The sequence below is a fragment of the Erpetoichthys calabaricus genome, chromosome 2 (assembly GCF_900747795.2).
Source record: "Erpetoichthys calabaricus chromosome 2, fErpCal1.3, whole genome shotgun sequence".
NCBI classification, from domain to species: Eukaryota; Metazoa; Chordata; class Cladistia; order Polypteriformes; family Polypteridae; genus Erpetoichthys; species Erpetoichthys calabaricus.
In genome coordinates this window covers 289,418,236-289,445,586 of record NC_041395.2, presented here as the reverse complement: position 1 = coordinate 289,445,586, position 27,351 = coordinate 289,418,236, and the positions used below count along the sequence as shown (strand labels likewise).

Genomic DNA, 27,351 nt, shown 5'->3' with positions numbered 1-27,351 from the left:
AACGGAAATGGTGAATGAGTACATTTGAATATATTTGAAAAGATCAGGTTTAAAGGCAATCAACACTGACTTATATCACAAAGCCTTACACTGGGAAGCTTTATTCCAAATCAAATGGTGAAATTAGTATTTACATAATAATACATTACTTACAGTGACATAGTTGGAATAAGCTAATAAAATTGAAACTGAAATACATCTAAGGTGTGCTTGTGTTTTACTTCCTATACACATTCACATGAACAGAGAGGCTAACAGTCTTGCAGTGCACAAGTGACTTGCTTTTGTCATAAGGAAGTTTTGTAAAATGAATCCAGACATAATAAACGTAACGAAATGCATCCAAACACGTGTGTGAACAAAACAACGAGTCACCAATTTGTACAGTACCTCTTAAAAAATGTCCTGTGATAAAATCCAGCATTTCTTAACCAAGCTGTTTTGACAGACGTTCATTTGTCCATTCACAGGTAACAGTTGAGCGGCACTCACGTCCCCTCTAAAAAGTGTTGTTAATGCAGTTGTTGATGGTAAAAACAGAAGATTTGCACAACTGGCTGCTCTTTCTGATGCCGTATACAGTACAACATGTATATAAAATACAGAGCATATATACATTCATGAAACAACCCAGCCACAGGGGATGCACAAACCAGTGTGTTTCTTCGTGCTGGTCCCAAGCCCGGATAAATGGGGAGGGTTTCGTCAGGAAGGGCATCCGGTGTAAAATTTTGCCAAATCAATATGCGGACAACGATACAAATTTCCTTACCGGATCGGTCGAGCCCCGGGTTAACAACGACAGCCGCCAGTACTGTTAGCCAACATAGTGCTGGCAGAAATTGTCAGAAGACAAGACGATATGGAAGAAGATGATCCGCTGTGGCAACCCCTAACAGGATCAGCCGAAAGAAGTAGAAGTAGATATACATTCATGAAACACACATTGTGAACACTATGAAAGTATACAATACAGAGTTTGAAGTGTTTAGCTAATTTAAAGCCATGTGTTTGTGCTGCTTGACTGAGAAAAGTAAATACTGTGTGCCTAATTTCATTTTTTTTGGATCATTAAAAATGTGCTTTGCTACTGACTGCTATTGCATGTAAAGACAATATACTGTATTTGTTTACTTCCACATCCCACTCAAACTGAAAAGGTTAATGCATCAGATTTTAAATTAAGAAGCATTTACACTCTTACTGTACATAATTAACATGAGATGATCAAATTCACTTTATTCTCCTCAGGTTCCTGAGGTGCCAAAGTTTAATCTGGCAGTATGGAGCATGAGGAGAGAGTTGGTGCTTTACATGGCACCAGTCCATCACACGACCCACTAACGCAATCGCCCACACTCACCCGGGAACAATTTAGAATCGATGGCGTACCCAAACAAAGACTAATTCAGACAACGACCGCATGTGAGAGTTCAACGCAGGATATACTGGACCCCATGAAGCAGCAGTGCAAATTACTGTGTCCCAAAGACACCCTGGTCATAATTTACTTTTCAAAGTAGCTGCCTAGCTGCAGAGTTTCAACTACCGCATACTTACCGTTATCTGTTGCATAGAATACATCTCAACAAAGGAGGTAACAAATACCTAACACTTAGTCATGAACACTGACTAGGAATCCATTCCATCAGCACAAGGGCTTTGAGGCATCTAGACCGACAGCAATGGGTACAATGTTGGAACCAACCCTGAAGACCACTTTGTCACAGGAACACCACCACCCCAAGCCACCCTCACCCAGTCTGAACTCAGCCAATTTGGGGTCATAACTCAACTGAATTGTACGTCTTTGAACTGTTGCTAAAAAAGAAAAACAAGACGCCAGATGCCATACTTTTGCGTGGACAATTTTCATTCCCACTGCAGTTTTCAAGATGAAGCACAACATTTACAGCATTTTGCAAAGTTTCGAAATATTGGATCTTTTTGTATTTTCATTTGAGTTTTCAGGCCAAATTTATTGAAAGACGTTGCCAAAAAATTCAAGAAAGCACATAATTTGATCTTTAAAATGTATAAGACTTATGAATAAAGTCATCTGAAAAGAATATCCATCCATCCATTGTCCAACCCGCTGAATCCGAACACAGGGTCACGGGGGTCTGCTGGAGCCAATCCCAGCCAACACAGGGCACAAGGCAGGAAACAATCCCAGACAGGGTGCCAACCCACCGCAGGACACACACAAACACCAAGCACACACTAGGGCCAATTTAGAATCGCCAACCCACCTAACCTGCATGTCTTTGGACTGTGGGAGGAAACCGGAGCGCCCGGAGGAAACCCACGCAGACACGGGGAGAACATGCAAACTCCACGCAGGGAGGACCCGGGAAGCAAACCCGGGTCTCCTAACTGCGAGGCAGCAGCGCTACCACTGCGCCACCGTGCCGCCCCTGAAAAGAATATGTGACCACAATATACCAAATGCTAAAAGAACATTTTAATTGTAATTTTTTTTAGCAGCATTATTTAAAGATGCTAAGATTTGCATTGGGTGTGACGAGGATGGACAGGATTAGAAATGAGTACATTAGAGGGTCAGCTCAAGTTGGACGGTTGGGAGACAAAGTCAGAGAGGCGAGATTGCGTTGGTTTGGACATGTGCAGAGGAGAGATGCTGGGTATACTGGGAGAAGGATGCTAAGGATAAAGCTGCCAGGGAAGAGGAAAAGAGGAAGGCCTAAGCGAAGGTTTATGGATGTGGTGAGAGAGGACATGCAGGTGATGGGTGTAACGGAACAAGATGCAGAGGACAGAAAGATATGGAAGACGATGATCCGCTGTGGCAACCCCAAACGGGAGCAGCCGAAAGAAAAAGAAGATCTTTACTAAGGTGCACTTGAATATTATTGTTATCGTTTTTAATCGGACACTTCTTGTGAAGATCACAGCATTATGGGAAATGTCGTCATTAGATGTAATGAGAAATGCATGTGCAGAATAAAGCAATCAGAGGACTCATATGCTCCACTGTTTTAGTGTTTTCTCACCAACTTAGTCAGCATTTAACATAAGAATATTTGTCCAGCACAAACTGTGACATCTAACATGTGAATCCGAAGTGGAAACCCACATAAACAAGGAGTGAATGTGCAAACTCCAATGAGACACAAAGTAACTCGGGGGGTATGCCAGGGTCCCCAGCGTGTGATGAAGAAAATCATCCACTCCGTCACATGTCAACATTGCAGGTGCAGAGTGTAATTATTATTTATTTATTTATAAAGCACTTTAAAAACAACATCAAGGCTGACCAAAGTAATAAACAATAAGTGACAGTGAGTCTGTCCTAACTACTAATATAAAGAAGAGGACCCTTTTGCAAATCTTAAGACTCCAGTGTTAACCAGGAAGGCTCTTTAACGACCTAAGACGCACTGAAGTATTGCAGATGGCCGAGATCCATTTTTACTTTGACGGTTAAGAATAATTGAACTTTTTTTTCTACAAATCCATAAGAGTAGATTTAATAGATTCCTGATCCCGATACCTCTGAAAGAATTCTATTTTAGGTACTTTAGCTGTGTGGTTAACACATTGAAAAGATTCACACAAGCAAAGGTACTGCTTCCTTTGGTCCATATGTCACATGTGTATTTGTTCTTCAATAGCTTGTATCCAAAGAAGTTTTTGTTGTGTAAAAACTTATTTCTTTTTTGCATTCATATTTTTGCACACCCAGTTCATTCCATCCTGTCATAAAAATCAAACAAAGATTTGCATTAAAAATGAGCTATGTTTGTAGAAAGACATAAATCTTTATCAGACATATTTGTACCATCATCCAAGGTGAAACTGTTAGGAAATAAATGTTATGGTTTTTGGTCTTATTACTATTTTCAGTTGCCTTCTATTACTACTCATGACTAAGTTAAGTCTTTATTATAACACCTGGCTGCTTGAAGTATCTTGCAGGCCTGTGAGGTCAGTTACACCAGCCTTTGCAATGCACATTACTTCAAGTCTATAAGTGACTGGGTGGCATTTTTCTTGGCACTATCTCACATATTTGGGGAAGGGAACAGATTATTATTGTATAGAAAAGGAAACTGCACATTTTATTTGTGTTGTTTAAATTAGATTTTTTCTTTGATAGGTCAGCAACTACTGTATTTGTTAGTTTTTATGTATACTGTTAACAAGGTTCCAGCAGACACTAGAACTGGAAGACTGAGCCATTCCAATTCATGGGTTGGGCCATAAGAAGCCCAGGCAGTAACTGCATCAGCAAAGATAACATTACCAGGGACATGAGACGTCTGTCTGTTGGCAGAGTAATGCTAAGAGTCCAGCAGGTGATTATTAGTTGGACCCAACTCCATGGGGGTGGGGGGAATGCGAAGAGTACCCCACGTTGACAGGCGGCAAATACACGGCCTCCTGCTTCTTTATGTGGTGAAGTAGCGACCAAAGGTTGACTTGGCCCTCTAACAGGGAATAAGGGAGAAGAGTTGTAGGCAGAATTGGGCCTACTTGCTGAAGTTCTAATAGGATCATCCCAAAAGTCCCCTGACACACTCCTGGCACCAGAAGTGGTTTCCTGGGCCTTCACCAGAAGTCATTCCTGGCTGGGACTTAAAAGCCCCTTCCAAACACAAGCCAGGTGAGCTTGGAAGATCATCATAGAATAATCTGATGGTAGGAAGACAGGCCAGAAGAATGACAAAGAAAGACAGATGATATAAGGAGGAGAAACAAAGCAGGAAAGCGGACCAGCCACTCCATCAGGGAGACAAGGTAACCTCTGTATAGCTAGACCCGGAGAGGCTTTAAACTGATATTTTGTTTTTGTTGTTACGTTTGTTTCTAGTGTCCCTGCATCCTTTTCTAATTTATTATTTTGTAAGTCATAGGATAGACCCAGACTTTGTAGTTGAAAGTGGGAAGCAAAGCAATCGTTAAGCAATTTGTAGGAGGTTCAATAAACACAATATACTTCAAGTATGTTCATTCATATATTTTCAAAATCTGTTTACTTTACTGCAGGGATACAGGGTGCTAATATGATACATAATAAAGTAATATTCAATAAAAAAACTGAGAAATGCTAATAAAAAGTCTACATAAAAGATAAAATTGGCAAAGAAAAATGTGTTGTAGTATAGAAAAATAAATTTCAGGACAAAAAAACACTAGACAAGACAACCTTTTGACTCCTGAACCCTTATCAGGTGAACATTGATGTGCACACAGTGGTATAAAGCCAGTATGAGATTAAAGGTGGAAGGGGTAGAAGGGTGAAGAAACAAAGTCAGAGACACAAATCAGTGGAAAGTCAAGCAGGCTGTGAAAGGTGGCCATCTAAAAAAAACACGACTGAAAGACACATCAGCTGATCAGCACTTGTGGAGCATTACAAACAACTGGAAGAATCAGTTTAATGTCTTTGAATTTTTTTGAGTGAACGAAGAGTGACATATTTTAGCATGCAACTAGCACCACTTACCTGGACACCTTCCCCACTGAGAGCAGAACAAGACTGAATCTGCCACATGCGGTCCCGAATAGTGTGCAAGTTCAGCCCCTCTGCGATTTCAGTGGCAGGAGCAGCTGTTAATAGGTCTTGCTTGTTAGCAAAAATGAGGACTGGAACACCACTGAGCTTTTCCTCATCTAGCAATTCAGCTAATTCCTGTTAGGAATAATAATGTTATCATGCTGTAAGTATACCATATGGTATTTTAGTGTGCAATTCACTTCAATTTAATATGACAACATTTTCAAGCAAGTTGAATACTACTGTATATCCAATAGTGTCTTCAGATGTATACAATATCTTTAACAAGATACAGTACATCAAAAATATCTGCAAGAAACTAACTGAAGGCCCCGTCACATTACATGACTTTTCCAGCAACTTTCAGCCATAGACTTTATATAATCTGAGGGCATCAGAGGCAGTCATGGTGCACTGTCAGCCATGTAGTACTCAGCAACTCAGTCCAACCAGTCTGGGGCTTGTCCCGACAATCAAACAGGTTTGATGTTGGCTTAAGGCATAGAGCTGGCAATCAGTAAGTGCCCACCTGGAAGTACAATGCATATAATACATCTATGAGGAATAAGGAGTGTGGGTGTTTTGGACCTCGCAAACCGAGTGAGACATGTCTGTCTGGTGTCTTGTATTTTATATATAATGACAGAATGGAAAAAAAAGGTACACAGACTGTGGCAGAACAGGCCATAACTGTAAATCCATCTTGCAGCATGATATTGGCTGTCAGAAAAAGGGGCAAGCACATAGCTAGACCCAGAGAGGCTGATATTTTGTTTTTGTTGTTAAGTTTGTTTCTAGTGTCCCTGCATCCTTTTCTAACTTATTATTTTTGCAACTCATGACTTTTTTGAAGTGCATGACTGTGTCAGAAATACGACACATAGTCACGTAATTTGACAAACCCAGTGAATACTAGTTGTGTAAATTGACATGCTCCAGTGACGACATGAGCAAATGCAGTCGTCAACGTTGACATGCCCACAGACTAGAAGTCGTGTGATGTGACATTGGCTTAAGAGCAATTAAATTGAATATCTGACATGGTAAAATATATTATGATCACATTATTCACCACATCAAGGAAATACATGAAGAAATGTTTCATCGTGTCATACTGGGAAATATGAACACTTTGAAGAATTCTGAATTCATGAATTTCAATATTAAAATTTTGTTTCTTAATTCTCATTCAAACTACAATGTACTATTTGAATTGAATTTAAGGAACAAGCCTTATAAAAATTGTACTGTTTTCGATTTTATAATTCACTAGGGGGCTCCGCCCCTGCTCACTTCGCTCACCCACCCCCGGGTCTGGTTAACATCCATCCATCCATCCATCCATTCTCCAACCCGCTGAATCCGAACACAGGGCCACAGGGGTCTGCTGGAGCCAATCCCAGCCAACACAGGGGTCTGGTTAACAATTTAAAGATATTGTTATTTTCATGGGAATTGTTACATATGCATTATGTTCACTTTTACTGTAAAACTTAAGTAAAAACAATATTTGGAATTAACTTTTCTTCAAGATTGCACTGAATTTTGATTCCGTGTTTGGACTTACATCGTGACAACGCAATGTATAAGCCTGTGAGGGAATTTAATTTCTTTATCTCTAATAAATTACCCAACTTTTTTGAATGTCCATGCTCTTTCTTCTTCGCTTAGTCGCTGACATGTCTAGAGCGTATAAAATTACTGTCCTGATAAAATTTATAAGAGCTGAGAGCGCAGGAAGTGTGTCTGCCAAAAGCATTCACATGACTGAGGTTAGATGACCGTGGTCTTGTTTGAAAATGGTTGTAAGTAGGGCATGAATTGAAAGAATCGAATGGTAAAAGTCTTCATCTCGTGGGACGTCATTCCAAAAAGTCTCTCAAAAAGTTATGTCTCGTCCCAAGATTTTTTTATTATAATAGAGAGAAATAAAAATACTTGCCTTGTTTATCTCTACTTAAAATACAAAATAAAATGATATTTCCACTTTGCAATGGCAGAATAAGCATGCAAGCACTTACTGTACAATGCAAAAGCAGTCTCACCTGCCCCGTTTCTTCAAACCTCTTCCTGTCTGCACTGTCAATTACGTAAATCTGAAAAAGCCATCAGAATAAGTGACCGAGCAAAACATATAACCTATAAGCTTATAAATACAGTTTGATAATTCATTTCCGCTTTTACTCACAAGTACATCTGTGTTTTCAAAGTAATTTCTCCAGTAAGGCCGGATCTTTCTCTGGCCCCCAATGTCCCAGAGATTTAATTTGAAACCCTGTGACTGGACACTCTTAATGTTAAATCCCTAAAGCAAAATAAAAATATACATAGTAAAACTATTTAAAAAAAAGATATTTTCTAAAATCAAGAACAATTTGTGACAAAATTGAAAGAGTATTTTGTGGCATATCTGGATTGTCTTTAATGGCCTTTTTTTTTTTGCTTTTATCACTTAAGCATATTTAGCTTTAGCATGCCACAGGTAACTCTAGTTTGAACAAAAATTACAGTTTAATGTTTGCAACACTCATTTTATCAAACGCTGTGCAGTCTACAACAACGAACTACACACACTAGTATCTTGAGTTGGAGTGTGCAAAGGCTTATAATCACAGGGATGTAATTAACCTAAACAAACTGAAATTAACTTGAATAAACTGAAACCAATTATTACACAAAGGCTGAAAATTCTGGATAAAGAACCTCAGAATGGTTTCCATAACAAATAAGTCACACAGTACTGCAGTTAAGCCATGTGCATATGATATTAGAGTCAGGATGGAATTATACAACTGAATTATTCACATTGAAAACCTCCAAGAGTAATTAGAAAGCAAAGTGCAGGCTTTCTCCCTACAGATGAAGCACCTATCCTGATTTCAAATGATGTCCTCCTACAAATCAAAATCTGAACAAATGCACTTTTAAATTGAACTGAATGAGAAAGTACAGCTGCTTCAACCTTAATGTTTGAGCATCTATGGCCTGTATTAGGCTGCCATTCTGTTCTGTTCTGTTGTTACTGCTTTGTGTTCATTTTAATTGGAAGAAGCTCCCATAAATATAAAATCATTAAGTGAATAACAAAAAATATATGAATGAAAATTGTATGGGTTTACTTTAGCCTGATACGAGGAAGAAAATCTTAATGAAAACAGGTACATTTTAAAGATTAACATATGTTTTAATACCCACATTCACTTGTAAAGTGACCATATACAGTAGATAAAATGTGTAAATCAAGATGAAGGAGAACTTGGTCACCACAGTCAACACTTGGAGTGAATACATAAGAAATTCTCCAATATTATATTGAATAAATGAAAATTACATATTACAAATTTGAGGAGGATATACACATAACATATACTGTGTATATATATATATATATATATATATATATATATATATATATATATATATATATATATATATATATATACATATAAAATCCTAAGCCTAAAAGTGCAACGATTGTATGTGACGTTTTGTCACGTATATGTTTGGTATCATTCTTTTCAGAATTTAATGAACTTTAATGTGATATTGTTAGATTTTCAGATTCTTATTCCGTTTTTAAATTATAAACTAAAATATCAGGAAAGTCATGGTTTTTGTCAGTTAAAACGAATGGATTGTTTATTTAGTCTCTTATAAATACTCATTGAGCATAGTGGACCTCAGTTTAACAGGAATACTCCAATTGGTAAGACAGTAAATATTTTATTCTCATTTCATGAATTTTACTCTGTTAAATAATAATGAATTTTTCTTTTACATATTTATAAAAGTTCGTGATTTTGACTTCAATAAATAATAATTTTTCTTTTGTACATTTACAGATTTTACTAATATTCTGGCCACAACTGCTCCATCCCCTGCTCGCTTCACTCGCCCACCCCCGGGTATGGTTTACCGGATATACAATTTAAAGAGATTGTTATTTTCATGGGAATTGTTACATATGCATTATTTTCACTTTTACGTTAAAACTTTTGTAAAAACAATACTGTACTTGTCCTTTATTTCCGGCTCCGGGCATGGTTAAATCTCTTTTTCACAAGCCATATAACGCTGCTCGCATTGTGAAGGGGGTGTGGCTGAACGCATGCTAAAGAGAAGTGTTTGGATCGTCTGCTGGCTTGTTGCTGCTGCTGGCGAGCTGCGTATTCTGCTCATCGTGCTGTGCGTCGATCATTTAAAAGCCTGTACAGTAGCTGTCCTTTTGCAACTTCGCGTCTCTGCCGCTTGCGTTGTGAAGGGGGGGGGGGGGGGGGGATTTGGCTGAACGCATGCTAAGGAGAAGCGGTCGGATCATCTTCTGGCTTGCTGCTGCTGGCGAGGTGCATGTTCTGCTTGTCGCTTGTCGTTTTTTTAAGAGCTGGGAGCACATGAAGCGTGTCTGCCAAAAGCATTCCAACAACTGCTAGGTTAGATGTCTGTGAACTTGTTTTAAATGTTGTCTCACTTTATCTCGCGGGACGTCAAATTGTCTTCCGAGAAGATCACGTCTCGACTCCCTAGTCTCCCTTCCAAGATTTTTTTTTATAATAGAGATATATATATATATATATATATATATATATATATCATAACCAACCAAGAAAACTAGAAATTAAGTTAATTTGAATAACAGTACCTTGTATTTGAAAGGTATTCCATAAAAGAAGAAATGGCTTCACTCAAAGCAGAAAAACATCTGTCTAGCAGGGCCGTGCACTGTTTTCATCCAATAAATAACTTTGATTACCTGTGTTGGAGTGATGTGACTGATGTCCTCTGAAGCCAGCTGTTTTAGAAGAGTAGTCTTCCCAGCATTGTCCAACCCCAGGAGAAGAATTCTTACTTCCTGATCTGGAGCATTCTTCAACTTACGTAGTATAGACAACAAACCCTGCAATTGCAGAATGAAATTGTTTTTTTAATACGCAAAAAGCACAAAGGAAATGCAATGAAAAGACTGATATAAGGATGGTGGGCAATGGGGCTTGCAGTCAATGCAGCTGATGTTATTATTCAAGTAAAATTTCTTTACTGAACTCACCACCTATTCACATTGCTGCCTGTCCCATTTTTGAATCACCTATAAAAATGTAAAATTACTTTGTTTTTTATTCTTAGTTATGAAATGTGCAGTACAAAAACTGGATATCAGAATTTTAGCTGCTTGAACTGCTTTCTGTGCACATGATCTGCTAAGAACTCTTTTAATGCAAGACAAGAAGTATATCCATAACTGAACATGGTGCTCACACAAATGAAGGATTTTGTCTCATATTAGGAAACTGCAGTTAAAACCTGCTGCTGGGACTAGTGGATCTAATGCAAGGCATCATAAAAATTTCTCTTGCTCAAAGTTCATTAGTCCAATTTATCTACCTTAGGCTTCGGTTAACAGCAAAAACTATACTTTCCTTCCACATACTAAAAATACGTAAAGCTCAACACTAAATTGGGCGGAGTAGTGGCTCTGAGGCTAAGGATCTGCGCTGGTATCCCGAAGGTTGCCGGTTCGAATCCCTGTCACTGCCAAAAGAGATCCTACTCTGCTGGGCCCTTGAGCAAGGCCCTTAACCTTCAATTGCTCCTGGGGTGTTGTACAATGGCTGACCATGCACTCTGACCCCAAGGTGTATGCGAAAACTAAGAAATTCCTAATACGAGAAATTGTATAAGGCGAAATAAAGAACATTAAAAAATTGTCCCACAGTGAGTGTTGTCTAGTGGACTGGTGTCCTGTCCTGGGTTTCATTCTGTCTGGCCCTGAAGCTGCTAGACTAGGCTCCACAGCCTTGAAGTGGACAATGTGGCTACAGTAAATGTTTAGATGGAATACCATAAAGAATTTAAAATAATACAGTTTTGTTGTTTTATAGTCTAAAAGTCTTTTAAAGTGCTTTTCCCATTATTTTGGCAAGGAGTGAGGCCTGGAAACCATAAATTTGCTGGCACGGGTCTCTGCATTAAGCAGATCCCTGTCCGTTTAAAAAATAAAACAGTGCTGTACAAGGCATGAAAGGAGCTGAGGATGATGTTTGTGGAGTACCATGTGGACCATGCTCTCCATGAAAGATACTTATAAGTGTTAAATTTAAGAAAGTTAGGTCTAGTAGCAAGGAATTGCAAACCAGCACACCACCCAGCAATCTGCATAGAAGCAAATTAAAGTTAACCACAAAGCATCTGCATTCCAGCATCATACAGACTATTGTAGAGACTCTAATTTTACTAGAAAACACGTTTGAAGCAATTAAAATGACGACCAGCAGAATGTTCTTACTGATATACTGTAATGTGCATTTATTGCAACTTACAGTATATGAATGTGTAATGCAATAAACCACAAATGTACTGGCATTCTCAGTTACAGATGCACTTATAAAAAGAAAACACTGACATTATCAATATCCACAACAGCATTTGCTTAACTGCACACAATGTGCAATGAGACAACTTAAAGACAGAAAACACTTAAGTAAGGAGCCTGGTAAACAAAAAATTACAATTACAAGTGGGACATCACAAAGACAGAAAACAATAAAGCAAGCACCCAAGTTAAACAAACAAAAATATAAAATATTACAATTGTAAACCATAGTTTAAATCAAGTCCTCCCTGAGGGCATTAATATGAAATAATTTCAGTTTCATTCATTTCATTTCATTCCTTCATAATCCTGAGCGCTTTGGTAACATCTGATATTAAGATCCATTATAGATAAGAGGTCTGCTCCAGTGGGTTTCTGGTACAAAGTACGACTAGTCCTGAGATTACAAATTGATTTGTTGCCAAACCAAAATGTGATGTATTCAGTAACTGCAGCACAGCTAGTTGTACAGTGATAGATGTTTACCAGGAGTGCAGTGCTCGCTTATATCACAGTTCAGAGACATGAACGTCAAATGAATGCACAGTGTTACAGTATATTAAGCATTTCACTCTCTATATCATCTATAATATTGGACAACTGCTCTCTCAAAAATACTGCTTCTACAATGGCACTATACTGGGTTGTGTGGTTTCTTGTAGATCCATTTTCTTCTTTAAAAGGTTCTGTGCATATAAAATTAGTTCTTTGTGTGGACAAAACAGAAATGTTTAATGTATTGTAGGTTATCTAGCAGGATACCAACAGGACAGGTAAACTTGAACTTAGCCTGTTTTATTGTATGAAGCACAATACTTTTTAAAATCAGGAACCGGTGTTGGTATTTTAGAAATCATCTATTCATGGTTATTTGTAAAACTGTTATGAATCTAAATAAATAAATGTGCTTTCTGGAACCTTCATGTGGATGGTTCCTTTTTGGCATTGCTCTGAAAAACCACAGTGTGGCAGACACTGTATTTTGAAGTCATTATCGATTTCTTTGTTTCCCATTGCATGAAAAGAGTACAATTTATATGTTTAAAAATTACACCATAAAAGCAATTTTAAAGCAATTTTAACACATATATAAGTCCTGAATGGCGGCACGGTGGCGCAGTGGGTAGCGCTGCTGCCTCGCAGTTGAGAGATCTGGGGACCTGGGTTCGCTTCCCGGGTCCTCCCTGCGTGGAGTTTGCATGTTCTCCCCGTGTCTGCGTGGGTTTCCTCCGGGCGCTCTGGTTTCCTCCCACAGTCCAAAGACATGCAGGTTAGGTGGATTGGCGATTCTAAATTGGCCTTAGTGTGTGCTTGGTGTGTTTGTGTGTGTCCTGCGGTGGGTTGGCACCCTGCCCAGGATTGGTTCCTGCCTTGTGCCCTGTGTTGGCTGGGATTGGCTCCAGCAGACCCCCGTGACCCTGTGTTCGGATTCAGCGGGTTGGAAAATGGATGGATATAAGTCCTGAATAGCACATGATTTCTTTATGGAGTACAAACACAGACGCCACAAAAGAATGTGCATGAAGAACTGCAGCATAATGTTGTCTTAAACATGTAGCTGACTGTGTAACATGATGGAAATAGATAAAGACATAAACTATACATTTACTTAGTCATGGTTCTGAAATGGAAACTCTACTGTCTTTTATACTGTCTTAATAGACTAACCCTAAGCAAAAAAGCCTAATGAATAGAAAGGTGTGATTTTTAAACTGTCTTGTGAACTTAAATCTTGCAGATGAAATAATTTAAAAATGACAACCTAGCAGCGGCTTTTGAACAGCTGTCTCACTTCTTATTGAGAAAGTTCCCTATATTTAACATAAAATAGAAACTAATTGTTACTGTAGTACTGTAGTGCATTACACATACTGTAAATCAGGTCACTAATTAAGAAAAGGGTGAGAATGAAAACCTGCAGCCACAGAGGCCCTCCAGGACTGGAGCTGGGGACCCCTGCTGTAAATAAACGTTTTTATTAATTTGAATTTCACAATTAGCTGTTCTTAAACATTTATGCAACTTCTCATTTCAGACTAGGTGCTTTGATCAATTAAGACAATTAAAAATACTGCTTTCTCTTTCCATCACTCAAAAACTGTGTTTTGTGCTGAGTAAAATAAAAAATGCAGAACTATCAACAATCAGAAAAAAAAATCTAAAAACAAATAAATGTGACTGGCCAGTTAAAAATGTGACAAAGCTCAAAAGTATCTCCAGTCATTCTAAATGGACATTGACGTTTTAGCAGAAGCTCTTATTCAGATCATCTTACAGAGTGACATGTTTCAAATGCCATTAATGATACTTCAGCATGATCAATATCTTGATAGGTTTAACTATGCAAAATCCAAAACCCCAACCTTCTACTCCCCATCACATCCACCTTTTATCAGCCATGATAATGCCAAAGGTGTAGGTACTTAAATTTTCTTCCTTTGTATCATTCATATTTTGGATGACATGCACACTTACTTTGTTACCCATCTACTTATCTGAGTTTCATTTTTCCTCCTTTGGGGTTACGCTGCAAGTAATAACTAAAATAAGTGGGAATTCAGGAGAAGGAGTTCCGCCATTTCAGTTTAAGGAAATAGAAATTAAGAGGGGATACGACTTAAGTGTTTAAAATTATGAAAAGAATTAGTACAGTATTCTACTTGTTACTTTAAAATAAATTCTGCAACAAGAACGGTTGGACATGGAAGGGAACATATTAAGGGCAGATTTCTCACTAATGTTAGAAAGATTTTCTTCATGCAAAGAACCATAGACACATGGAATAAATCTCCATGTAGTGTGATGGAGAGTTGGACTTTAAGGGCCTTCAAATCGGGAATTGATTTTGTTTGGGACAATCTAGGAAGGTGAACAGGATGGATGAGCTTGTTGGGATTAATGGCCTTTTCACTCACAACTTTTCTAATATGTCAGTCCACCACAAGGTGCAATCACACAAATACTGACCCATTTTTATCTATAATTAACAAAACGTTGAAGTTCAATTGGAGTCAACCTCAAATTTGAGGAGAACAAGCAAACTCTAGAGATAAGGCACACCAGAGTAAATGAGGCAGCAAACCAAATCATTGCGCCATCCATCTCCAACACAATTTGCAATATTAACCACAGTGTGCAGATAAATATGAGAAATTTACACGTGTAGATTAATATATAAAGCATCAGCAACAGATTTGACAAAAGGATACCTCTAACGTTTACAAGTAACCTTAGCCAATTAACTTTAAACGTTAATTCTTAATTTATGTTACTCCACAATGCCAGTATAGGTGACTGGTAATTTGCACAAACTCGTCGCGCGGTCCTGTTTGCGTCTTAGACACACTGGTGCTTTTTAGGGAAAAGGCCCTGTGACTTGTCTTCCAGTCGCCTTACACGGTGCAAAAGTGAAGACAACTCTGCACTATGATAAAGCTTATCATGGCTCCCCCAGACAAATCAAATCACTCTCCATCCGCTATTTCGAATGCTACACGCTACTTCCCGCTTCTTCTACGTCTGCGCATACCAAACTGCACATCCCCATGCGAATAGCAGGCGACTGTGCGGAGCTTTAGGCGAATTTATAATTAATGACACGAGAACAACTCACCATCCTCTCAGCTTCTGTCTGCCCCAGTGATGCTGCCGCTTCGCCGCAGGACGGAGAGTTGGGGGTTGGTTCGTATTAGTGACGTACAAAATACGAGGGCGTGTCCAACACAAGAGCGCCCAAGCCCTCGTGCTTCTGTGCCCGCGCTCTTATAAAGCAAGTATGCTAGGGAGTAGAGATTAAAATGGATTTCTTCGAGCAAGAGTAAAGGAGGTCATCAACCAAACGACTTAGTGAATGCAGAAAGTACAAGAAAAACCAATAATGGTAAAGTCATGTATTACACACTTCCGCGGCTGGCAACGAGTCAGCGTTAGGGATTTGGGTATTTCCCTGAATTCTATAATAGTGCGTCAGAATTGTTCTCATTATCCGATTCACCTTTGTGTCATATGATGATTGCTTTAACCTCCCTGGGTTAGCCAGTTTATACAAGAGCGTTAGTAAAGTTGTGTATTCCGTTATAATCACAAATTGTGATCATTATACCTTAGCAGGCAGTGTAGTAACTACGTAAAAAATATTTGAGCATTTAATAAGCAAGGCATCTCGGATATTATTCATACTGTAAGTTAGAAACACAGAGGCGTGCTCAACATATATTACAAACCATGTGACGGACACAGAAAATAAATATACAATTGTGCACTTGTCCAATTCTGCTACCTAAAATATAATTTAATGTGCGTTAAAGTGTGCCTTTACACCAGATATAAAATGTATATTTTATCAGCTCAATTTCTTCTTCTCAGTCTCGCCGAGAGCGAAGTCAGCCTCAGTAAATTTGTGCTATTTATCACCCCTAGACAGGTATTTGCCATGGCTGTAAAAGTAAACACACAATTTTAGTGGTAGATACATCACTGCTCTTGATTTACCCCAGTATCTCAAGGAATCCGAGCCCCTCTGTCCAGCATAATTTACTGGCACTTTTAAAGACCTGTATAGTACACAGCTAAAGAGCAATTCTGTATATTATTATACGTATTTGATGTATTTTTGTATACAGTAGTTTTATTTACTGCCCTTATAATGTTGTGATTATGAAGTATACTGTATTACATATTGTACTGCCAATGGTATTTTACCACTGCTATATATATATATATATATATATATATATATATATATATATATATATATACGTATATATATATATATATATATGGGTGTGACACTAACACAAATGTCTTGCCAATAATCCATCCATCCATCCATTTTCCAACCCGCTGAATCCGAACACAGGGTCACGGGGGTCTGCTGGAGCCAATCCCAGCCAACACAGGGCACAAGGCAGGAACCAATCCTGGGCAGGGTGCCAACCCACCGCAGTCTTGCCAATAATACCATACCATTTTCTAAGCCCACTTAATCCTCAGTAGGGTTGTGGGGGAATCTAGGACCTATCCCAGCAGGCATAGGGTTCAAGGCAGGAACAATCCCTGCAAAGGGAGCCACTCCATCACATTATGAACTAGTGCTGGGCGGTATGACCAAAATTCTATTTCACGGTATTTTTCAAAATTTTACCGGTTTCATGGTATTCAATGGTATTTTTTTCCCATGCATGAGTGGATGTTAACCACGTTTTCCATTGCAATTACTGCAGTAGACTGGCTAAGAATAACCTATTCCACTGTCATGAGAATTGTACATTGTACAAAAAGACATTTTAATGTGGACACAAGTATTAATACAGGTTTGCATGGCCCCATAAAGTGATAGTTTTCAAGGGGGTGGCACTAATGAAGAGAAGGAACCACATTGCATGACAGTTGCAGTCAAAATATAGAACCTTTTTATTGAACAAATTTTGCAAACAACTTAAACTAAAATGACAACATATTTTCAACCATCCAAAGAGGCATTTAGACTTAGTAAAATATCCAAAGGTGCTTGTCAAAAGTTGTATTGCACTGAACATGTCTTAGAAAAGGAATAAATAGTAAATATTTTTTGTAAACCAACTACATTTTCTATTAATGTTAACCATCTCTGTCCACTGACACGTTAAAGTGACTTTTTAAACAACTTAAAAATCATTAAACTGCATAATATTTAAACTAATAAATAATAACAATAAAATAAATAATAGTGCAACTTCCAGTAATAATACTATTACTTCAAGCCCAGGTGCATTACACAGTATTCACCAAATAAAAATAAAATAAAACAAGTGCAACTTGGTGATGACATCTTTACCAACTGAACCATCGTTAAGGCAAATTGCATTAATATGGACCTAGCTTCAAGCTAAGCTATATACATAAATAATAAAACTGCAACTTGCATTTATAATGCTGTTTGTGGTATAGCCCTACGGAAGTGTTTAGGGCCACAGTGAAGAAAAAAAAAACTATATGTCGAGAATAAAGTCGACATGTTGACTTTATTCTTGACATTTCCACTTTAATCTCGATGTTTATGTTGAGATTAAAGTCGACATTTCCACTTTATTCTCATAGTTTATTTTGTCATTAAGCTAGAATGTTGTAAACTAAACTTCATCCTAAAATCAATGTTTAATTTACTAGATTTTCTCAAACCCTGTCATAAGTTAATGCAGCACATTAAATGCTTTGTGTTAAGTGTTCCCCGACCCAGTTGTTAATCACTACGCTTCTTAAACTGACTTCCTCCGCACTAAGAGGAGGTGCAGGCCGCGATCGCCTCACATAATCCATTCACTTCATGATATTCCTGCTCTTTGAAAATGTAGAATGCTAAGATAAATACTTGATATAATTTTCATGATGAAATGCATTAAAGAAGGTATTAAACATGCACGGTAGTGAGGCGGTAGTGCTGCTCCCTCGCAGTAAGGGGTCCCCAGGTGTATGTTCAGTAGATAACTTTATGGCAGGTGTGACGAGGCTCCAAAAAACTGGGTGTATGAATGGGTATCGCACAGGTTTAACTCAAATATTGTGTAAATGTTGGGTTTGTGATCTGGTGGTCGGATTCATGCATGTTCTTCTTAGCGGGCTTTCTTTATTGCATGCGTGCTGTCTGTCTGACATACAGTATCAAACTCCCAGTTCCTATCCTTCCTTTTTCTTTCTCCACATAACAAAACACCACATGATAAACGTCTTTGTGAAATTAAAACTAGTTATAAACTTAGCCCACGGAGTGTTCAGAACTTTAAAAAAATCTTCGTTATACATTTTTAATTATGCCGTCCATTCAGGGTTGCACCCACCCCAGCAAGCATTGTGTGCGAGGCAGGAGCAAATCCTGAACGGGACACCAGCACATCGCAGGGTCAATATAACGTAACAAAACCCCACATCCTACATGACTTTGAAAGGAAACTAAAGCACGCCGAGTAAACTCACCAGAAAAACATGCAAATTCAAGGCAGGGTACACCCGAGACCTCCATGCTGCGAAGCAGCAGTGCAACCTCCACGCCACCGTGCCCCCTCATGATTAATACATGCTTTAATGCATTTCATCATGAAAATTATATCAAGTATGTATCTTAGCATTTTAAATGTTCAGGAAGCAGGAATATCATGAAATTAATGTATTCTGTGTGCTGCCTGCGCCTCCTCTTATTGCAAGAGAAAGTCAGTTTAAGAAGCACGTAGCGATTAACATGGCTTGGGGAACACTTAACACAAAGCATTTAATGTGCTACATGACTTATGACGGGGTTTGAGAAAATCTAGTAAATTAAATATTCATATTAAGATGAAGTTTAGTTTACGATGTTCTACTTTAATGACAAATTACGAGATTAAAGTCAACATGTCGACTTTAATCTTGACATAAACGGTGAGAATAAAGTAGAAATGTCGAGAATAAAGTCAACATGTCGTCACACTATTACACAGTACCCAGGTACATTACACAGTATTGAAAAAAAATAAAAATAAAACAAGAACAACTTGGCTTGCAGTATTATCCAGTAGTATAGAAACAGTATTCACACATTTGAACATAATGGTCCACATCCGACCTTTTAAAACCAAAGTATCTCCAGACAACAGACATGGCTCCTTTTTTGGCAAAAGTTCTTCTGTGTCATCATGTTCAACTTTCAACACAGCTTCAGTTTCAGAATGTTCTCTGTCCATTTTCACCGTTTAATATCTCCACTAACGCATGTACTCCATTGCATGTGTTTAGCAGTCCAGCAGTGAAAAGGTCCCCCCTTAAACAGTTTCCGGCCACGCTATGTTCTGAACGTTGTTTAGGCTATTTAAACCAGTGTTGCAGTATAAGAAAAATCCATATCATAGCAAAAATAAAGAACAGTTTTTGGTATGAAACGGTATACCACCCAGCACTAGCGTGAACACACACACACACACATATATCCTGCATGTATTTATTTGCACTGTGGGAGGAAACCCACTCAGACAACATGGAAACACCATGCAGGGGGGACCCTGGGTGCGAACCCAGGACTCCTTACTGTGAGACAGCAGCACTAACACTGCACCACCGTGCCACCCACCTTGCCAATAACATTCAATTAAAATTCAATTCAGTGTCTAATAAATTTTAATTTATCATAATGCATTAACAGATACAGTATGTTAATTTCTGACACATTCCAAAGATTTCAAAGCTCAAAAAGCTTGAAAGGTAAAAGGACTTTTAACATATTCTGCAACCTGCAGCGTATTTAACTGTTCACAAAACTATATAATGGGACATTTGCAATCATATAAATGGGGCATTTGTTTTATCACACACATTAAACTACTTCAAGCATTGTTATGTCTTTGCAACTGAATTAAATCTTAGAGCGACCACAGCAATGATATCCATCCATCCATCCATTATCCAACCCGCTGAATCCGAACACAGGGTCACGGGGGTCTGCTGGAGCCAATCCCAGCCAACACAGGGCACAAGGCAGGAACCAATCCCGGGCAGGGTGCCAACCCACCGCAGGACACACACAAACACACCCACACACCAAGCACACACTAGGGCAAATTTAGAAACGCCAGTCCACCTAACCTGCATGTCTTTGGACTGTGGGAGGAAACCAGAGCACCCGGAGGAAACCCACGCAGACACAGGGAGAACATGTAAACTCCATGCAGGGAGGACCCGGGAAGTGAACCCAGGTCCCCAGGTCTCCCAACTGTGAGGCAGCAGCGCTACCTACCCACTGCGCCACCGTGCCGCCCAGCAATGATATCAATAGGTAAAAATACAGAAAGAATGATGGTTGGATCAGCAGTCGTGTTCCTAGAGCACATCACATGAAGTTCGACTCAAAGGTCTCAGAAATTTCTTAGAACATGCTAAATGGCTAACAGTACATATAATAATTCGACTTGTATGTCATACAGACACAATTTATACAAAAGCTGGACGTGATCAGTTGCTTGTGTTGTACAGAAGAGGACCCTGTCGTGCATGTTATGCGACTCTACACCTGTCAACTAAAGGTGGGTACAAAGCGCGTGTGCCAGGAGATGTTAACAAACTTCCTGGTTACTTGTATCTCTGGGCATAGAGGGATCCTATTGTACTCCAAGATGTCAACTGGCTGCTGTGCTTAACTAAGAAATAATTAAGGAAACACGTTTTTTAGTTAAAAATGAAGCACTAGATTTAATAGTATAGTTAATATTAATAGCAAATAAACGTGAACAGACAGGAATACTTAAATGAGACTTACAATGTTGTATGATAAAAGATGGAAGATGTGGATTGCTATGTAAAATAAGATTATGTATTTAACATTGTAAAATGACATTCCAGTTAAAATAATGTAACTGAGAATAAATCATGTATATGGATGCCACAATGGTGTGATGGTTTGATTCCGGTCCAGTAATTTTATACATTCCCCCTTGTCTGTTTTCTTTGTTTTTTTTTAACGTTCTGGTTTTCTACAAGATGCATACAAGTCAGGTTATATGTGACTCTAAAATGGTCCATTAAAAGAGAAAGTGAGCTTGAATGTGTGCATGTGTATACCGGCTGATGAGTTTTGGTCCCTAATGAGGGTGCTTCCTTCATTATGCTGGATACAGCTAAAACAGACTGTGGTGTTCTGTGACCCTTTACGAAGGTAAACAGATACAGCAAATGCACAAAGGAGAAAAGGGCAATGTGCGTGTAATAATATAATACCCTGTCTTATATAGTAAATGTATGTGCGTTATATAGAAGATTGTAGCAACACTGAAAGGTCCTTCCATGTGAAAGTGCAGTGAAGTTGTGAGCAATCTTCTTGCACATGATTAGCAAATACCTTAACTTCACCAAACCACTACAATTATTTAAATCAACAATGAATTAATGAGGAGGAGTGTACCTGAACCCCCATAAATGCACACACAAATGCACCCAAGCTATAATGTCACTAATGAGCAAGGTACTAAAACAAATCCTAGCAGAACTACAATTGTCATTTCTAAAATACAGTCAAATGCTATATTGCATTTTACAATGATGAACAAATACTAAAAAGATGAAGAAAACTGAAAATAGGTCATATCAAAGTAATCATAAAACCACATTGTCACCTATTCTCTGAAAGTGTTTAACCCAAAACAGCCCAGCATAAATGCCCTTGCGGGCTCAGTTGGGGCCTTCTGCGGGCTAGGGCTGCCCACAAAGAAATGTGTGTTCGCCCACACTCTTAAAAATAAAGGTGACAGGGTGGCTCTTCAGAATGGCAGAGGGGAGAGCCACAGGGGAACTTTTTTTGGTTCCAAAAGAACCATCCACATGAAGGTTCCAGAAAGAACTTTTCTTTTAGTCAGGTCCATAACATGCTCTATAAATAGCCACAAATAGATGATAACAGATTTGTGAAAGACCAGCAGGTTCAGAATTTTAAAATAACCCCAGAAATATTCCTTAATTGTTTAGATCTGTAACAGCTTCCATTATTTACCAGATTATTATAGATGTGCATAATTCCAATTGGTCCCTGAATCTCACTACATACAATAACTCAAGCTAAATTCGTTTTTTTTTTTAATCTATTAGTATAATAGCTAGATAACCTACTATACATTAAAGATTTTTCTTTTGTTAACACATTAGGAACCTTCCCAAAGCCCAAAGAATCAATATCATATTCACAGAACCCTTCAAAGAATTAAATGGTTCTTTGTCAGATGACAGGTCTATGAGAAAACACACAACCCAGCAAAGTGCTATTAAAGAACTAGTATTTTTAGGCCTGCTATTTGGACTTTCTGTGAGCACAGTGGGCTAGGGCTGCCCACAAAGAAACCTACGCAAGCTCACTTTGGGCTTTCTGAAGATGGGCCCAACTCAAAATGTACATATTGGCCTCATCTAGGAAAAACTATGAGATGAATAACATAGGGCTTTTCACATTGTAACCACTGGGAACCATGACATTCAATACACTTAGCCCTTTCAGGTTTTAGGTGTCCACACATTACTCACGCTCTGAGAATTACTGTACTGTAAATCATTTCTGCTAGACAACATAATACAGTAAGTAACCAAGAAAATATCTAAGAAGAGTATGCATAGTAACCATTAAAAATTAAATGAGTTTTTAGTCAGAGAAAAGGTGGCAAGTACAATTTTGATTTCTTTACATTACATTTTTACAATAGTACAATATCAAACAATGTAGGCAACAGCTTAACAGCTAAGAATTTCACTAAATATTGTATGTTTGTATAATTGTATGTGACAACATTTTATTCGATTTTGATGCCAATCAACAGCAGAATTAAAATTTACTTTCAACAATACTATGACCTGCGGTGGGTTGGCACCCTGCCCGGGATTGGTTCCTGCCTTGTGCCCTGTGTTGGCTGGGATTGGCTCCAGCAGACCCCCGTGACCCAGTGTTCGGATTCAGCGGGTTGGAAAATGGATGGATGGATGGACAATACTATGACACAATCAAATTTTATAATCTCGTAAAAAGGTGCCGTTGAGTGCTCATGGCTTTGGACTTTAAAACTCTTGAGCTTGTTTGTTCAAATTCAAATCGGTGATCGGTAAACGACTTTTATATCCATAAGGTGATGAAAGCCAAAAGGGCTTGTCGTACTAAGCAGGGCCAGCCCCGGACTAGGCGCTAGGCTCCGTTATTGTCACGCAGTAATCTGGTCTTCGTGTTCATATTTTTATTTCCTAATTTATCATTTCAATACTTAGCTTAAACCGCCGTGCCGTTCTTGTTTAGTAACTTACTAGTTTGTCGCACGCCGCTGAGCACATTTTACCCCATCACGTCCCGTTTTTTTGCTTGCTGTATTTCCATTTCTTATACTCTTGACACGTTGTCACCGACGTTTTTATATTGATAAAATCTACTGAGCGTGCGACTAAGTGCATCGTTGAGATTTCCATATTTTTTGTTTATTAAATGTACACCACCATTTCCAAGCACATATTGAAACACACAATATTAGGATGACTGGCAACACAGAATATGCCGAAAATCTGTAGTGCGGCTGGATTTCGGATAGCGAGTCAGTCCCAACCTGACGCCCCGGCTGTCAGCGACTGCGACAACTGACTGAAACACTGGCTTAAAAAAAAATAGAAACATGCATATTGCATTCCAAATATTTAGAATTAAAAAAACACACATGTATGTATATATATATATAGAACGTAAACGTCGTGATTATATTACCATAAGATGCAAATGGCACTGATTTACTATTCTGAAATAGTTTTTTGGAGAACAGAACATTTTAGAGTATACGACAATGTCAGATTGTCCCAGATGTTTACGTGGACACAGTTTGAAGTGACTGTTAAAATGATAACAACGACATAGCTCAAAATCAATTCAACGGAGGATTATTAGTTGGACAACTAACATTAACTGCAGAGTTTGCGACAGGAACGCGGAAGCGGTCAACCAGTATCTGCCTCGGAGTTTATTTGTTGGCCAGCTGTGCGGCGTACAGTATTTCCCTGTCACATTAACGGGGGAAAGTAAATCACTGGCAAAAAGACACGAGCCGATAATGATTCGTCTTTAAGTAGTTTCGAGTATACAGCAGAATATGTTTTTGTTACCTTCTTAGGACACATGGCGTGTAATTTCGGATAATACATTTAAACGCTGGGACAGTCCTCTTTAGGTAAGTGCTCGCTGTGCTGGGGCGCTAGGTTAACTGGCAAACGACCACGCAAAGGCCGAGAACCGTTTGCATGATACAAGTTTTGGATTGTGATAAAGATACATCACTGCGGAGATTCTTCCGCAATAGATGCTGTTTACACAACAAACGTATAATGAAAAAATGTTGGGTTCAGCGAATGGATGGATGGATGGATAGACTCAGTTTTGAAATGAGAACACTCGGGACTTATTTACAAAAACTACCACAGCTTTAATTATAAAAAGAAACTAAACTGCATAACACAGTTGAAGAAATGAACAGAATTTGTGCATATATTAACTTGTTCAGCGGCCAATATAATATTGTACTATATTTGTACTTTGAGTGCACTTTATATAGGACTAACCACAATCCTTAATTTATTTTCTAGTATTTTTATGTCGAAATTACACGCATACCTGTCCAGTATTTACTCTACAGACTTTAGTGCCCACACCCTTTGGATGTTTGTTATAAAACGGTCCCAAACTTAAAGTCATTTCAATTTGTGACCATTGAATACATCGAAACAGAGGACTATGCACGTAAAACGTGTTTTTGTTCAAGTTCAGCGCACATGTCCTACTAAGGTCCCTTTCCAGAAGGGAAGACCACTGAGATGTCCCTTATTCATTTTATAACAATTCTTCATATAGTTTATCCATCCATCCATTATCCAACCCGCTATATCCTAACTATAGGGTCACGGGGTTGGGTTGGTCTGCTGGAGCCAATCCCAGCCAACACAGGGCGCAAGGCAGGAAACAAACCCCGGGCAGGGCGCCAGCCCACCGCAGTTCATATTGTTTATTCTGTTAAGTCAGAATTTCAGCACACTAAGGGTCTATGAATCTCACTTTTCCCTTTCCTGGATCAAACCTTTTCATGTGTCTTTTTTACCCACTTGCGAATGTCATATTTCAATCTGTCCTATTTAGGTCTCAATTTCTCCTCGAGCATGGGCTAATTAAAATATTTATCATTTAAGCCGTTATGGCAAATCCAAACCTGGTGATAACAGCAATAGTAAATGCTCAGGACAGAGCCTTTCATTCATTGGTTTCAAATGTCTTTTGTGTCTGATCGACAGCGGGGCCTGGCGTTGATTGTATGATGAAGATTAATAGCGGCAATCGCTGAAGCCGGGCACCGTCTTCCTTAGAATATCTTTGTAGAAAGAATTAGTAAAAAGCGAGTAAATGCAATCGCATCCATCAGTTGTGTGCTCCCGTTTATTCCTTTATAGAGTCACGGGATGTCGGCCACAGGACAAACTCGCTAGTTCACAACAGTCATTACCTATCGTGACCCCTGTTCATCCATCGGTTCTTCTTTCATGTTAATGTTACTTTAGAGGCACGAGTATTTTTTAATTGAGAGCATTTAGCTGTTATATCTGGATGAGGCGATACTCCCGTAAGACACAACAAGGCAAACACAACTTTATATCCCATAATAATTTAATTCGATAATGCAAGTTTTGCAATGTTATACATCCTACTATTTTACCCTTACTACTTAATGTTTCTGAGTGCCATAAGTTAGAGTGGCGTCCCGCACCAATTCTTGTTCCTGACTTGCAGAGACCCTACCTACCTGCGACTCTGAACTGGATAGTCGCGTTACAAATGACTACATGGATTTGTTATAATAATAAAATGTTAAAATATATGACTATTCAAAGAGAACTTTGCACTATTAGGTAAGGTCAATCTGTAAGAACGGAGATTCAAGACGAGTTGTAGGCTGTGGGGCGGAACATAGCAAGTGTCACGTGGGAGCTCACGCTTCCCTAGCATTGGTGGAGGGAAAACACGTGGGCACAAAATTGAGTTTGTGGAAGAATGAGCACCCTAAAAACAATCGAATATAATAGAGATTGAAGTCGCAAGGTACCGTATTTATCCGATCGTCCTTTGCTCACATATATACATAGCTTTAGAAAAGGAGGTGTACATGTTACGAGTGAAAGGGGCGGATGGGAGTCGTAAAATAAGACTTGGTATAAATTCTCTGACACGTGTCATTTTGCAGCAGAGGTCTGTTGTTCATCTGGCATTTAATGAATAGTTAAAGGTATATAGTGTTCTTGGTCGGAAGGGAACACAGATTGTGCAGAGGAGGGTAAAGCTGCTTCTCGTACAATAGCTCAGTGAAAGAACCATATGCTGCATTATACATAGTATATTAATGTACATCGATTTGATTACAAAAAATCTTAATCTGTTTACTGAACAAGTGGTAACAAAACAAGTTAATTCATCACGTGTTGCCACTTACCTATCAAAGTTTTTAAGATAATTTCTTATGTTCAATGTAATAGGTCAGAATGTTTGTGTCTGATTACTGGTAAAAGACTACATATGTAATTTTTCTTATTCCGACTAGTGCATTACAAAGTCATGGAGAGTTAGGGCGTTGAAGTCACGCCAAAACAATTTTGAGGCGACCATTAATTCATGTAAATGTGAGAGGCAAACGAGAATAAGGTTGCAAGAATAATCAATCATTATTTTACATAGTGTATTTATTGGTCAAGATCTCTGCAAACGCTATGTTCACATTTCAAACAAGTTTTTTTATTATAGTACTTTTAGTGGGATAGATCAATACAAGGGTTTGACCGAAAAAGTACAAAACAACTACATCAATATTTATTTATAGTTTCTGGATTGGATTTAAAAGCATTGGATGTTGACTCACCCTCCACGTTTGACTCACTGTGTGACAGAGTACGTGCCAGCCAGTTGCAGTATGCATTA

At 38.6% G+C, this 27,351-nt stretch overlaps 2 protein-coding genes across 4 annotated transcripts in view; one reads left to right on the top strand and one right to left on the bottom strand.

The window, feature by feature from the left end:
• arl3b (ADP ribosylation factor like GTPase 3b) lies at positions 1-27,351 on the bottom strand. Of its 2 annotated transcripts, none has more exons than XM_028795733.2 (6): positions 27,293-27,351; positions 10,272-10,415; positions 7,710-7,826; positions 7,567-7,617; positions 5,471-5,656; positions 1-3,717 (listed from the first exon to the last, which is right to left on the bottom strand). In XM_028795733.2, the coding sequence occupies exons 1-6, from the start codon at positions 27,347-27,349 to the stop codon at positions 3,670-3,672; spliced, it is 603 nt and encodes a 200-aa protein (XP_028651566.2). In that variant the 5' UTR covers positions 27,350-27,351; the 3' UTR covers positions 1-3,669. The 2 variants fall into 2 exon arrangements, with proteins under 2 accessions (XP_028651566.2, XP_028651567.2); XM_028795734.2 differs by lacking the exon at positions 27,293-27,351 and adding an exon at positions 15,502-15,681.
• Positions 24,387-27,351, top strand: part of sfxn2 (sideroflexin 2) — a 56,281-nt gene continuing 53,316 nt past the window's right edge. The window contains exon 1 of one of the 2 annotated variants that reach the window (XM_028795731.2): positions 24,387-24,568. The gene's annotated coding sequence lies outside the window, so the exon portion shown is untranslated. Of the gene's footprint in view, positions 24,569-26,392; positions 26,482-27,351 lie in introns of those variants that run through there. The other variant, XM_028795730.2, reaches the window with a different exon arrangement.

Bases quoted from the DNA above. Each gene is read 5' to 3' on its own strand.
- arl3b (XM_028795733.2), bottom strand. From the start codon at position 27,349: ATGCATACTGCAACTGGCTGGCACGTACTCTGTCACACAGTGAGTCAA. The intron at 5,657-7,566 runs GTGAGACTGCTT...TATTCCTAACAG, and splicing joins GGTTTGAAGAAACGGGGCAG to GAATTAGCTGAATTGCTAGA. The intron at 3,718-5,470 runs GTAAGTGGTGCT...TTTTTATGACAG, and splicing joins TCAGTGGGGAAGGTGTCCAG to GATGGAATGAACTGGGTGTG.